Here is a 15480-nt window from a genome sequence, read left to right as displayed (position 1 = left end):
GTTCCCGTCAACTACGGGAAGTCCTTAACTTACAACCACAATAGACCCCCACATTGATGTTGCTAAGCAAAACACTGGAGCTTTGCCCCATTTGGTCATCTTTCTTGTCGCAGTGGTTAAATGAATCACTGAAGTTGTTAAATTAGTCCAGGGGCCTTCAAACGTGGCCCTTTTATGACTGCTGGACTTCAACTCCCAGAATTCCTCAGCCAGCATGGGGGAACTATGGTCCCTTCATGACTTGTGGACTTCCAACTCCCAGAATTCCTCAGCCAGCGTGCCTCTTTTGTCGTGTTCTCACGTAGGTTGAACAACCAAATTGATTGGGGGGTGTTTCTGTTTGGTTTGCCATCCTTTTTTCTTTCTTCTGCTGCTCTTTTCTTGGAATAAATCTGTGCATTTAATATCTTTCAATTCAAACGTTCAGAGCATGTGAATGTAATGCAATATAGTCAGAATACACGGAAGAACGGAGACAAAACCGGCAAACCGCAACGGATGTGTAACTTGAGCTAACACGAAGGTGGATTGCATATATAGGCACCAGGCGACACTAAATACTGGGAGTTTAAAAAAAGCTGTTCATAAAATGTCCCAGAGTTTGACAGAAGTCAAATCTGCAACTTAAGAAACCTCATGAAACTTCTTGTTTAAATTTCATACAAGAAAAAAAAAAAAAAACCATAGCCAGTGAAAAACTTTAACAGACTTTTTGCTATAAAATTAAAAATCAGAAGCAATCAAAAGCTCATGGATTCCAATCTGTCCTGTTCATATTCTATTCTATTCTATTCTATTCCATTATATTCTGTATTTTACTATTCTATTCTATTCTCTCTTCTCTTCTCTATTTATTCTATTCTGTATTTTACTATTCTATTCCATTCTATTCTATTCCATTCTATTCTGTATTTTACTATTCTATTCTATTCTATTCTATTCTATTCTATTCTATTCTATTCTACTCTACTCTACCTTGGCCATTTTTAAGATGGCTGTGGAATTCTGGGAACTGAAGTCCACGTATTTTAAAGTTACCAAGGAGTAGATTCATAGGATGATAGGGCAGGAAGGGACCTTGGAGGTCTTCTAGTCCAACCCCCTGCTCAAGGTTGAAAAGCACAGAGTTAAACCCTCTCCGAAACCATGCAATTAACCGTTAATCAGCAGAAACTATTCAAAGTCATTGCAGCAGGAGAAGGAGGATAAACACAGAGAGAGAGAGAGAGACCCGCAGAGTCTGGAATAATGCTATCTTGAAACCTTGAAAACCGTAAGGAGCAGGAAAAGACATTTTGAATAGGGAAGGCAAGCAACTGGCGTGATCGCTCAGTGTCTTCCAGAAAGCAGAAAAACTCCAAATTTTAGGGTGTCAGGTAGGCAGCCATCTCTCCGGTTTCTGTTGTATTTTTTCCAGTGGCTTTTAACACCCTGTTGAAACCCAGGCTTGCACGATGAGTGGATGGCCGTACAAATTAAAATAATAAATACAGGTAGTCCTCAACTTACGAACACAACTGAGCTCAAAATTTATGCTGCTAAGTGAGACAGTTGTTAACGTTTTGCCCCATTTTTACCTTTCTTGCCACAGTTTTTTGGTGGATCACTGCAATTGTTAAGTTAGCAACACAGTTGTTCGGGAAATCTGGTTTCCCCATTTGACTCTACTTGTCCAAAGGTCGCAAAAGGGGATCACGTCATCCCGGGACGCTGTAACCGTCATAAACGCGAGTCGGCTGCTAAGTGGCTAAATTTTGATCACGTGACCACGGGGATGCTGCAATGGTGGTTAAGTGTGAAAAAGTGTGAATAAGTCACCTTTTCCAGTGCTGTTGCAACTCTGAACACTTACTGTGCATGCGAATGTGTTTGCTAGCACAAAACGCGTGTCTTCCATGAAGAAAAAGAATTCTAGTGATTTGATTAGAGCTGGTTCCCGCCCTCCAAAAGGGCTGAGAAGGATCAGGCACAGGATTTGGAAGAAAAAGGAACACTTTTCTCTAAAAAAAACCAAACAGTGCATGTGTTCCCTTAGCGGACAGGCTGGGATTAGGGAATTACAGAACATTTCGCAGCCGTGTTCCAAATGCCGGACAAACTTTTTTGGCTGGCTTTTCAGAATTACAAAAACAGCACCTGCCGACACGGAAGGTCAAAACTTAAAAAAAAAACAGAGAGAATAATTGCCCATTGTGGCTGGCTTATTTGAGGAGCGACCTTGAAGGTCTGGCTGAGTCCATTCTGCCCCCTTCTGACCAGCTGTGTCTTCTGAAAACATCACCAGATGTTGGAAGGGAGTTACCATTCTTTGGTCCTGCAGGAGAAAAGCTACATTTGTTTCTTAAAGCAGCAGGACGCACAGTACCGAGGGCAAAAAAGACTTGGACATATTTTTTTTGTAAAGGTTTCTTCTGTCTCAGATTTGGAAAAATAATGTGAGCTTGCTAGAGAAAATGAGAAGCAGCAATGAATAACGGAAGAGAATAACAGAGTTGGAAGGGACCTTGGAGGTCTTCTAGTCTACCCCCCCCCCCGCTCAAGCTCAGGAGACCCTCTTAACATTTCGGACAAATGGTCGTCCAGTCTCTTCTTGAAAGCATCCCGTGATGGAGCACCCACAACTTCTGGAGGCAAGTAGTTCCACTGGTTAATTGTTCTCACTGCCAGGAAATTTCTCCTTAGTTTCGGATTGGTTCTCTCCTGGATTAGTTTCCATCCGTTGTTTCCCGTCCTGGTGCTTTGCAATACCTGTTTAACTGGTGTGTGATTCAAGGCAATGGCTTGAGTATGAATAAAACACAACTGAGTGAGTTCACACCTCACTCGAAGCCATGTTCAATGGTCTGTCAAACATTACGACTGATTTCACATGAGACCAACAATAATTATGTTTCCTGAAGGTCATATATTATCCCCAAAAGTTGCAAGCATCTTTCTCTGGCTATTCACTGTGAGACCTCAACGGGGATTGGAAATTACTTTCCTGGTCTTCTTTCCAGAAATGGCCGATGGTTAGTTCCAACACGATACTAAATTATTGGTCAAAATGCTTTGTTAAGTACCTTTTGAAGGGTTCTTTATAACTTCCAACAGTCACTGGGCGACCAGTTATATTAATAAAGGAGAATATTTGTAGCTCCAGGGTTGACATGAGAGCTTCTTGGTGCTCTCTGAGCTTGCTTGTTTTCTTGCAGACGTTTCATGACCCAGCTAGGGAACATCATCAGTGCTAGAAGGGAAACGCCCCCTTCTAGCATTGATGATGTTATCTAGTTTGGATAAGGAAACGTCTGCAAGAAAACAAGCAAGCTCAGAGAGCGCCAAGGATCCCACAGTCCTCCTCCTCCTCTTCTTCTTTTTCTTGGTCTTCTTCTTCATCTCCTCTTCCTCTTTGCAAACCCTTCCCTTCTAGCAGTGATGACGTTATCTAGTTTGGATAATGAAATGTCTGCAAGAAAACAAGCAAGCTCAGAGAGCTCAATGACCCCTCAGTCCTCCTCCTCTTCTTTTTCTTGTTCTTCTTCATCGTCTTCTTCATCATCTCCTCCTCCTCCTCCTCCTCCTCCTCCTCCTCCTCCTCCCCACAACCCCAACTCCCTTCTAGCACTGATGCTGTTACCTAGTTAGGCTCATAAAACGTCTGCAAGAAAACAAGCAAGCTCAGAGAGTACCAAGGACCCCTCACAACTGCTCGTACATTGAGGACTACCTGTATTGCTTTTAAAGAAAGATGAAAGATGCTGATTAATTTAATGAGTGTAATTGATAAAGTTAATGCTCCAAGTTGGCTTGGAGAAAATGGGGGGGGGGGGAAGCAAATCTTCAAAATCCAGGGTTTTGGAGCCCCCTGCTGGCCATCCCTGGCAAGGTCTTTACAGCCACTGGAAAACCCTGAAAAATTTGTCCTGGACAAAGTTGGACCAGCCAGATTTAAGAACCCACAACTTTGGGTAACGACACAGTTACTCTTCCTCCTCCTCTCCATAAATCCCACTTCCTTCTAGCACTGATGCTGTTACCTCGTCGGGTCATGAAACGTCTGCAAGAACGCAACCCAGCTCAGAGAACACCAAGGACCCCTCATTTCAACCCTGAGCTACGGAAGAGTCTCCTTTGAGGATTTTCAATTCAGGGTTTTGCAAAAGGAGCATACACGAAGAGAATGGAGTGAAGATGGAAGCACCATCAGTGGTCAAGAGAAAAAACCCAGTTCCCTTGCTCTTATTTTATTCTAGAGAGGCAAAGACCTTGAGCTGGCCTTTGGCCTCTGTTAGAAGGAAAAAAAAAAAAAAATGACAGCCAGCTCCCAAGACGGCATCGCCTGCCAGCCCACATGACCGGCTGTTTAACCTTGAAGCCTCCACTTTGTTAAACATTCCACTTAAAACTGCTCCTTCATTATTGATGGCTGCGCATCCAGCCTAACCACCAAGCTTGACCTTTTAAAATTGCTTTTGGTAGGGGGACAGCAAGTGCTCGCGCTAAAACTGAAGCCAGACCAAGAAAATAACGGAAACAGGCTCCCTCGGTAAAGAAACCCACATAAGAAACTGTTATATCAAAGCTCTGGAGTCTATCAAGCAAGCACACCAGCATTTAGGAAGACCCTCCTCAAGATGGTCAACAGCTTCTCTTGAGCTCCTGAAGGAACAATGGCTTCCACAAAATGGTTTCCATGAGAAGGATCTTATTTGCAGCCATTTGCTCTGAACGTGTGATCTTGGCTTATAGAAAGCGGTGAAGCATATATTGAAGCATGGACAAGCCACGAAGAGGCCCCCCCCATCTCAGACCACTCGAGGTTTTTAAGATCAAACGTTAAGATTTTTAATGGATGAGGGGACCATTATGCAGGAAAGGATAACCACAGGACTGGGTTGCTTTTTGATTGATAGATTCCTTGGATTCACAACATCAAGCCACCCAGCTTGGGTTTGGCTTAGTGTTCTGCGATTTCAACCACTGTGGCTTGTAAGCCATGATTTATGGTTCCGTGGGGCGTGTAAGCTAAACCGTGAACTTATTAATCATATCACAGTTATAACCATAAGCAGCTGCTGGATGCCTTGAAGGCCAGTTTGGGATTATTAATCAGGGCCACCTCATCTAGGGCTGGTTCTAAAAGCTCTCCCAAAATAATCTTAGAATTGGTGCAGAACCAACACATCTTCTTGCAATCGTACATATTCAACTTTAGTTCAAACCAAGTCTTTGATACATTTTTTTTCCAACCAGCCAGCTCTGTCCTCTTTAAAGAAAAATATTTGTAGCTCAGGGGTTGAAATGAGGGGGTCCTTGGTGCTCTCTGAGCTGGATTGTTTTCTTGCAGATGTTTCGTGACCCAAACGAGGTAACAGCAACAGCAGCATTGATGAAGTTGCCTAGTTAGGTCACAAAACGTCTGCAAGAAAACAAGCCAGATCAGAGGGCACCAGGGCGCCCCTCATCCTCACCCTGTTTAATTCTTGTAATTTCCTTTAATTAAAGAATCCTTTAATTCTTGGACTATCTACTTGTGTCTGGAGAGGACAACAGACTCCAAGGGGCAGGCTTGGTCCAATCTTAGTCCTCTTTCTATCTCTACCCATAAAGACATCTGAACGAGATCGGTTGATGGTTTTCAGAAGCTTCCAAGCACCCGTCTCTCCATTGGTAGACCTTTTTGTTTACAAAGGACACACGGACACACGGACACACACACACACACACACACACACACACACACTGCAAAGGAAGCAACACTAAATTTCAGATCTTTCCAGAGCTATCACTTCCTCTTCTGCTCCACAATGTTAAGGGAACGTCTTTATTCCTCCCTCTGAAAAAAGAGGTTAAGCAAGACAGCTCGGCTCATTCTGTGACCAAATTAGGAAGCAAAAGACCAAGGGCTCTCCAAGGTCCTAGCAAGACAACTGTGACCCTGAGCTTCAGCTTGGCCTTTCTGTCTGGAGCTGCAAAACGCCTGCGGCCCAGCGGGCTGAGCATAGCTGTGGAATTAGCCAGACGGCTCCAGAGAGGTCAGGGAAGTGATGGTGGCCGAAGATCCTCCTTGGATGTTCATGGAGGCCACAGAGGTTGGTCTCCATATCGCCTCCGTTTAGAAACTCCATATCTAGGAGCAGGATAGCAGAAAGTTATGAGTCACCTGGGCTGACTGGGCAATGAAAGAGAAGGGACTGGCTTGATCTAACCAGGAATGGACTTCGAAAAAGGACCCTGTAAGTCAAGGGTCTTCAAACTTGGCCACTTTAAGACTTGTGGACTTCAACTCCCAGAATTCCTCAGCCAGCCCTGGGAGCTGAAGTCCACAAGTCTTAAAGTGGCCAAGTTTGAAGACCCCTGCTGTTGTTTAGTGACTGTTCAAAGTTATAACAGCCCTGAAAAAGTGTCTTAGGGCCACTGCAGCCTTCCCCCGGGTCACATGATCAAAATCCGGATGCTTGGCTCATATTTATGACGGTTGTAAGGGTCCTGGGGTGTCCCGTGATCCCCTTTTGTGACCTTCTGACAAGCAAACTCAATGGGAGAGCCAGGTTCCACTTATCAACTGCAGCGATTCACTTAATAAGTGTGGCAAGAACGCTCTTAAAAGTGGGGCACAAGTGTCTTGCTCAGCAACGGAAAATTTGGGCTCAATTGTGTCAAGGACTGCCTTGTTCGTCCTATTCATTAGGGCTGTTCAAACTTCACAAGCTCCTCCACTCTCGCCCTCTCCTTTGCCCAGAATCAAGAATGACCTCACTCCAGCGAAGTAACTGAAGCCGTTCGGCTCCCGCAGCATAAACATTTCTGCCTCCAGAGAAGCACTGCAGCCGTTTGGGATGGCTTGCTATGGAGGTTCGCCCTTCGAAGAGGTGTGTGTGTGCGCTGTCAGGACACAAAGCCAACCGGGAGCCCGCATGGTGGGGCAGGCACCTTCGCCTGGAAACCCTCCCAGGGGATGGCTGGAAGAAAACCCGGTTATTCTCACGTGTTGCCTTGTAAAACAAATCATGGCGATGATAAAAGGCGATCCTGTTAACGTGACGAGTCCTCCAGGTTGCAGATACGGCAAAGGAGCAACGGAGGAGGTGGGTACAATGCATGAGGACAGGCAACGAGGGGAAGGTGTTGGCTTTGCACTTCTGCGGAGGCCATGGGAAGCTGTGCCATTCTTGCCACGGCAAACTGCTGCAGGGAGGGGCTCTCCAAAGCCACGTCTGTTCTACTAGCAGCCCGGAGGGGAGCTGTGAGCCTAGGACGGGAGTTATTCCCCAATACCGGCCTTTGCTCACTTTATTTCTTACAATTTACCCTGTCTTTATTTTCATTTCTTTTTAGAGAGCTCAGGGCAGTAAATAGAGACAATAATAATAAAGTTGGAAGGGACCTTGGAGGTCATCTAGTCCTTTCTCCTCCTATTTTCCCCACGATGATGACTCTGTGAGGTGGGTTGGCTGAAGAGAGGGACTGGCTCAAAGATACTTAGCCCTAAGGCGCAACTAGAACTCTCAGTCCCCTGGTGACTGGCCCAAAGTCACCCAGCTGGCTTTCATGCCTAAGGCGGGACTAGAACTCACCCTCTCCTGGTGATTGGCCCAAAGTCACCCAGCTGGCTTTCAGGCCTAAGGTGGGACTAGAATTCACTGTCTCCTGGTGATTGGTCCAAACTCACCCAGTGACTTTCATAGCTAAGGTGGGACTAAAGCCATCTCCCGGTGATTGTTCCAAAGCCACCTGGCTGGCTTTCAGGCCTGAGGCAGCAGAACTAGAACTCACCATCTCCTGGTGATTGGCCCAGAATCACCCAGCTGGTTTTCAGGTGTAAGGCAGGACTAGAACTCACAGTCTCCTAGCGACTGGCTCAAAGTCACCCAGCTGGCTTCCACGCTGGGATGGGGGAATTCTGGGAGTTGAAGTCCAGACATCTCAAAGTTACCAAGGTTTGAGAAACATCAGTTTAATAGCAGGAGCCCCAACCCCGTGGCTGAAATGTTACAGGAAAAAGCCAGCAATGCAGCATTCAACTTTTGACTGGCCTGCAAACTGCCGCCAAGCCAGCCTCCCTGGGTCACTGACCCTCTGCAAGGATGACCACTTCGGACATCAGCCCTCCCCACCTGGGATCCTGGTATTTGGGGAGGCTGCACCCTCAGCCATGACTTCATGCTGACAAGCTTTGGCCTTTTCTGAATTAAAACAAGTCCCTGGAGGTCAACCACAGCTTCCTGCTTGAACAAGCCCAGAAAAAGCTCAGCTGGAAAGACGGACAAACGGCTTGCCTCTTATGGATATATTTCCAAGCTGATCGGCACCAAAGCAGAAGCATCTTCTCACTGGATGGCTATATATGGAGGGAAGAATAAGGCAAAACATCCCCCTCTTGAAAGTTTCACTTCCCAAATCTGCCCGATCTATTTTTAATTCCAGGCTTTCTCTACTGGGGGGGGGGGGAGAAAAACTTGCCCTTGTTCCAGATAAGCTGAAGAAAAACAGGAGATCTACATTCAGACACCTTCGTGTCTGAAATGGTCTAGGGTCTCCTGCTTGAGTAGGGGGTTGGACTAGAAGATCTCCAGGGTCCCTTCCAGCTCCGTCATTCCTGTTTTTCTGCAACGGTCCCGTTTTGACAGGAGGAGAAAGAAAAGGCATGCTGCCCTTTGCATTAGGAAGGCGAGTTATTCCATAACAAAAGAACATCTGGAACGTGAACATCTGGTTAGCAAGACTCAAAGCTTCCCCAAGGAGACAGTTATGGATCTTTAAAAGGGCCTCAGCTGCATGCAAATTGCTTCCTTCCCAGTCAAGGTGCCAAGAAAGTACACACATACACACACACACACACAAACACACACACACAGCGACCAAATTCCATTGTTCTGACTTAGTATTTCTGATTCTTTGCTAGTTCTACAGCACCAACTGATGTCATCAGCCTTAAAACGCTGTGGACATCTTACTCCAGTATCTGGAATAACAGAATTGGATGGGACCTTGGAGGTCTTCGTCCAACCCCCTGCTCAAGCTGGAAACCTTATATATGAGACTCCAGAAAGAGCACAGGGAAGAGCAACAAAGATGATTAGAGGTCTGGAGGCTAAAACACATAAGGAACGGTGGCTGGAATTGGGGATGTCTAGTTTAACAAAGAGAAGGATGAAAGGTGACAGGATAGCAGTCTTCCAGTATCTCAGGGGCTGCCCCAAAGAAGAGGGAGTCAAGCTATTCTCCAAAGCACCAGAAGGCAGGACAAGAAGCAACGGATGGAAATTAATCAAGAAGAGAAGCAACCTGGAACTAAGGAGAAACTTCCTGACAGTCAGAACAATTAACCAGTGGAACAACCTGCCTCCAGAAGCGGTGAATGCTCCAATCCTAGAAGTTTTAAAGAAGAGACTGGACAGCCATTTGTCCGAAATGGTATAGGGTTTCCTGCCTGAGCAGGGGGTTGGACTAGATGACCTCCAAGGTCCCTTCCAACTTTATTATTATTATTATTATTATTATACCATTTCAGACAAATGGCTGTTCAATTTCTTCTTAAAAACCATCCAGTGTTAGGGCACCCACAACGTCTGGAAGGAAGCCGCTCCAGTGGTTAATTGTTCTCCGTGTCTGGAAATGTCTTCTTAGTTCTAGGTTGCTTCTCTCCTTCTTGCCTATTTATCACATGTGGATCTCACATGTTTACCTCCTGACAGGAAGCTGGCATCTTTGAATCTTGCGTCTCCTAGAATCGGAGCCAGCCCAATTTTTTGCAAAAACGGAACAGAGTTTGCCCTGCCCGAAAAACAGGGTCTCCCTGCAGCTAAGTTAGCATTTTGCAACGAATGACGGACAGTTTTCCAAGCCACCTCCAGAAAAAGTGAGCATCTCTGCCCTCATTTTAAGCAGGAGGACAGCAACCTAGCTCTCTGAAACACGATCCTTAGGCCTGGCCAGGAAAAAAAGGGGGAAAAAAAAAACCCACACAATTTTCTGCCTCCTAGTCAAGTCTCTCTCTCTCTCTCTCTCTCTCTCTCTCTCTCTCTCTCTCTCTCTCTCTCTCTCTCTCTCTCTCTCTCTTTGTTTCCTCTCTGGTTAGACTTCAGCAGCACCACGAAATCGGCTGCCCTTTTAAGGTAGAAAAATGCCTGCCCTGCCCGGCAGAGAGCGGGGCGGGGAAGAGCCGAGAAGAGCAAAGGCAGGCAGAAAACTTCCTTTTTCCTGTGGCTTTGGCAAAGAATCAATGGAGCGTGTTCTCGGCTCGGCTCTTTGGAAGGGGAACTCCACCGTCGGCAGTAGAGAGAAAAAGTGAGGGGGGGGGGAAAGCAGAGTTTTGCAAAAAAAGAAAAACTTCTCGAAAGGAAAAGAGGGCTCTTTATGGGAAGACAGAAGGGCTGTCCTTCTTGATGAGACCTGGGCATTTTTTAATGGACGTAATTGATAAAGTTAATGCTCCAAGTTGGCTTGGAGAAAATGGGGGGGGAGAGCCCCCGGTGAGGTCAGTTGGAAATTTGAAATCAAATGTAAATAAGTGTACCAATAAAGAAGAATATCTGTAGCTCAGGGCTGGGAGGTAAGTGTAATATAGATAATGGTTGCTTATAGGGGTGCGGCCTGGGCACTCCCCTTATGCTGCGTTCATGGGTTTGATAGGGATGAGAGGTGAGAAAGTGTAGAGAGGACGTAGGGCAGTGAGAGGAGAGGGGGAGGGGAAGAGATAGGATGGGAGGTGAGAAAGAGGAGGGAAGTAGGGAATGTTTTAAGAGAGGGTGGACGCGGCCTGGGGGGAGTGGGCAGGTCGTACCAATGGTTATGAATTTACCTTATTTCAAAATTGTGTTGTATTTTTTCTTTTTTATATAATGTTTACATGGAAAAAATAAAAAACTTTTAATAAAAAAAATAAAATAAAGAAGAATATCTGTAGCTCAAGGCTGAAACGAGGGGTGCTCTCCGAGCTTGGGGGTTTTCTTGCAGACGTTTCATGACCCAACTAGGGAACATGAACAGTATTAGAAGGGGAGGTTGCAGGGAGGAGGAGGACTGTGGGGTTCTTGGTGCTCTCTGAGCTTGGGGATTTTCTTGCAGATGTTTCATGACCCAACAAGGGAACATTATCAGTGCTAGAAGGAAATCTGAGTTGCCTGTCCCCCACTTTTCAGACAGGATGAAATTCTAGCTGCACACGTCCCTTCCCAGATCAGATAGCTCGCTCTCTCTCTCTCTCTCTCTCTCTCTCTCTCTCTCTCTCTCTCTCACACACACACACACACACACGCCCCATAAGCATGTGATCAAAATTCAGACGCTTGGCAACTGACTTGTACTTATGACGGTGCAGCCTCCCAGGGTTAATGGGATCACCTTCTGAGAAGCAACGTCAAGAGGGGCAAGCCAGATTACTTAACAACAGTGTTACTGACCCAATCCTTGCAGTGGTTCCCTTAACCAGGATGGCTGGAAAGTCCGCAAAACTCACTTAACTCACTGTCTCGCTTAGAAACAGAAAAGTTGGGGTCATTAAGTTGAAAACTACCCTACACTGGTTTGATGGCCATACCAGGTGAAAGGGCGTCAGAATAAAATACATAAATCGTGAAAACTTCCTGTTATTCTTAGCTTCTCTCCCCAGCCTCACAAAGGGACAATGATGGACTGGCTCTCTTTCCTAGATGAATGATCGCCATGGCAACAGCATCCCTCACCTTCTGGTCGTCTCAGCTCAGTGGAAACGCTGCAGTGACTTGTGCTGAGACTGCAAAACACGGACTTTTCGGCCGCCCAGGCTAAACATACGGAAATGGGCCGGAAACTGCCGTGGTCAGCAAGTTTGCACCCGTTGTTGAGAAAGAGAGAGAGAGACAAGAACATACATGCTTGACCAATGCGTGGCCATCACATGTAATGGAGCTAAGAGGCCCCTGCAGCGGTCATCCCTGCCAGCATCCCTTCCCTCTAAGACCAAAGAGAAAGGGGCTCTCTAAATTGATTGTGGATTTTTAAAAATTATTATTTCCTTTACTTATACATATCTCACAGCAGCATATATATCTAACACACCTTCCTCCTCCTCCTTCTCTTCCTCCACCATCACACAACAATTGAGGTTTCCCTGAATGGTGCTTTTCCTTGGAATTACATGGTAATAATAATAATAATAATAAGCACCACTTGAACACCATTGGCATTGACAAATTCACTATTAGTCAATTGCAAAAGGCGGCCTTATTAGGAACTGCTTCCATCCTGCGATGATATCTGTAATACCATCAAACATCCACATCTGCCTATCCCAGGTCCTGGGTAAGGACTCGATAGGTAGACAAAATGCCAAATCCAGTCTGAACATCTGGCTGACTGTGCGATGATCGATAATAATAATAATCAACAATGGTGCATTGGAAGATCTGCAAAAATATCATTTGCCTGTAAGCAAAAACTGGTGGGATCATAAAATAGAGAAAGTCATAGAAAATGATAAAATTAAACTGCTCTGGGACTTCAGAATTCAAACAGACAAGCACCTGCAACATAACACCCCAGACTTAACAATTGTCGATAAGAAAGACAAAAAAGTCTGGATAGTGGACGTGGCAGTGCCTGGAGACACAGAATAGACGAGAAAGAACTGGAGAAGATAACAAAATACAAAGACCTACAAATAGAAATAGAAAGACTGTGGCAAAAGCAAGCAAGGGTAGTATCAATAGTAATAGGCTCCTTGGGTGCAATCCCAAAACAACTGGAGCACCACTTGAACACCATTGGCATTGACAAATTTGCTATTAGTCAATTGCAAAAGGCGGCCTTATAGGAACTGCTTCCATCCTGCGACAATATCTGTAATACCATCAAACATCCACATCTGCCTATCCCAGATCCTGGGTAAGGACTCGATAGGTAGACAAAATGCCAAATCCAGTCTGAACATCTGGCTGACTATGTGATGATCTATAATAATAATAATAATAATAATAATAATAATAATAATAATAATAATAATAATAATAATAATAATAATAAAGTTGGAAGGGACCATGGAGGTCATCTAGTCCAACCCCCTGCTCAGGCAGGAAACCCTATACTATTACGGACAAATGGCTGTCCAGTCTCTTCTTAAAAACTTCCAGTGTTGGAGCATTCACCCCGTCTGGAGGCAGGTTGTTCCACTGGTTAATTGTTCTAACTGTCAGAAAATTTCTCTCTTAGTTCCAGGTTGCTTCTTTCCTTGATGAGTTTCCATCCGTTGCTTCTTGTCTTGCCTTCACGGGCTTTGGAGAATAGCTTGACTCCCTCTTCTTTGGGGCAGCCCCTGAGATACTGGAACTCTGCTATCATGTCCCCCTTCGTTATTCCAAGACATTCTCCCCAAAAGCCAGTCTCATCTTTAGAGTTATAGCAATCAAGTACTGGTTGTCCTTGACTTACAACCGTACTGATGACGGTTGCCGTGTCCCGGGGTCACGTGATCCCCCTTTGCAACCTCCTGACAAACAACGTCAATGGGGGGGGGAGAACCAGATTCACTTCACAACCGTATTCCTAATTTAAAAACTGCAGTGATTCCCTTAACAACTGCAGCAAGAAAAGTCATAAAACGGGGCAAAACTCACTTAACAAATTTCTCACCAACAACATCAATTTGGAGCTCAGTCGTGGTCGTAAATAGAGGACTAATAGTATATCAGAAACCAACCTTGATTAAGAAATAATCGGGCAGACTCAACGTACGTCCGCTCAGAAGGAAATCATTTTTATGGGGCTTTATTTCCGAGGACTAGACAGAGAAGGGAGACGCCCCAAACTGGGAAGAGAGAAAAAATCTGAGATTCAGGCATGTTTTCCCCTCCCTTTCTTGTTTTCATGTGGTTTTCAGACTGAAAGCATCTGCTTTCCTGGTGTGACTACTAAGAATTTTAATTACATTGAAATTGTGAACACTGGTTAGAATGAAATACAGTCGAAGCTATTCAGAGTCCTAAACTAAGACATTAACCCTTTTCGACAGTCCTTGTTTAAGACAGCCGCAGTATGTTAGACGCCAAAACAAGCCAGGGGCCATTTATAATGGGGCTGGGTGCTAAACTATGATTTATGCTGGATCTGAAGCAGAATGGTTCCAGCTAGAGACACCTGGATCCCACCTTTCCAAGCACTTCAAATCTTATTACAATCAGAATCCCTTTTAAGGCAACAGGTAAGTTTGGGGGTATTTCAAAAGCTGAGACTCGCAATGCAAATGTTTATCGGTTCAGTACAATACTGTTTCCTGCACCACACAACCAGTCGTTCAGTGGCTTTCCGCTGCCACCGAAATCTACAATAAAACAGCCCGATCTTTTGCCCCAGACTCAAATCAGAGAGGAAGAAGCAGGTTCAAATCCCGAAGCCAGCTCAACACGGAGCTTTTCTGATCAAACTGTTTTCTCCGGATTCAACAGAAAAACACTTTAGAGCAAGGGTGCAGTTATACACACAACAGATCACTAAACAAGTGTTGTTGTGGTGCGGTTTGTTTCATTTTTGAAGAAAATTGCAGCAAATTCATCCTGACTGCGGATTAAGCAATGGTGCCATCTAGCGGCTTGCAGCCCCAAGTGGACGGTGCAATTACACACTTTTAAATCAATGAGACTATTAAACACACACACCCAAAAAAGCTTTCAGTGAACAGATCCTTTTCCAGAGCTGAAAATAACACCCCTTCCTGGGCCAGCCTGCCATCCACACTGGCTCAGGAATTCTGGGAGTTGAAGTCCACAGGTCGTACAGTTGCCATAGCTGGCCACCCCTGCTTTAAGTCATGGGGAAACGGATGCGCAACACCCTATGCCAGGGCTTTCCAAACTTGGCAACTTTAAAAGACTTGTGGACTTCCAACTCCCAGTGTTCCCCCCAGCATGGCTGGCTGAGGGATTCTGGGAGTTGAAGTCCACAAGTCCTAAAGATGCCAACTTTGGAGACCCCATAGTACACTGACTGACAGCTGAGCCGGAGTGTAATCTCAGAACACTTTCTACAAATCCATTTAACAAAGGACCAAATGTGAAACCACCACTTGGCTGGTATTTCTTTGCATTTTGTGGTATCAAAAGACTTCCCCCCCCCCCCAAACCCATCTCCAGATGTTCCTTTCTCTCTTTTCATCAAGGTTATAGAGTCACACCACTTGCTGCCAACTGCAAAGCTAGCCTAAATGGCTTGCAAGTTAAGCTCCGTTCTGGAATCTCTAGCCGTGTCTACGTAAATTTCCCCCTGGTTGTGTCTCGATAAGTGACCGGTCGATTGTTTTAATAAACAGGCACAGCCTACCTTTCTGCAGCACGGGTTGGGACAGCTGAACCGCTTCACGTCCTTGTCCAGGAGAGCTGGGAAGTTACAAAAGGGACATCTAGAAACCAGAGGAAGAACGAGTGAGGGGAAGCTTGCATAAAGCAAGGCTTTATGGAAACGGACGGCCACTGAAATGCAGAGGGAACAGCCACCGCGGCCTCCCGTCGCAGTGCAGGTAATCCT

General features: G+C 45.4%; 1 protein-coding gene across 3 annotated transcripts in view; it reads right to left on the bottom strand.

Annotated features, from left to right (window-relative positions):
* Positions 1 to 15480, bottom strand: part of RNF216 (ring finger protein 216) — a 51087-nt gene that overhangs the window by 17597 nt on the left and 18010 nt on the right. For all 3 annotated transcript variants that reach the window (XM_039360426.1, XM_039360428.1, XM_039360427.1), the window contains one exon: positions 15277 to 15355. In XM_039360426.1, coding sequence (XP_039216360.1) covers positions 15277 to 15355 — 79 coding nt within the window. The remainder of the gene's footprint in view (positions 1 to 15276; positions 15356 to 15480) is intronic.

This window comes from Crotalus tigris, unplaced genomic scaffold, assembly GCF_016545835.1.
Source record: "Crotalus tigris isolate CLP2741 ecotype Arizona unplaced genomic scaffold, ASM1654583v1 scf7180000019173.45859301935:6455823, whole genome shotgun sequence".
In the NCBI taxonomy this organism is placed as follows: Eukaryota; Metazoa; Chordata; class Lepidosauria; order Squamata; family Viperidae; genus Crotalus; species Crotalus tigris.
Note: the sequence above shows the minus strand (reverse complement) of the source record. Positions and strands in the feature narration are given on the sequence as shown.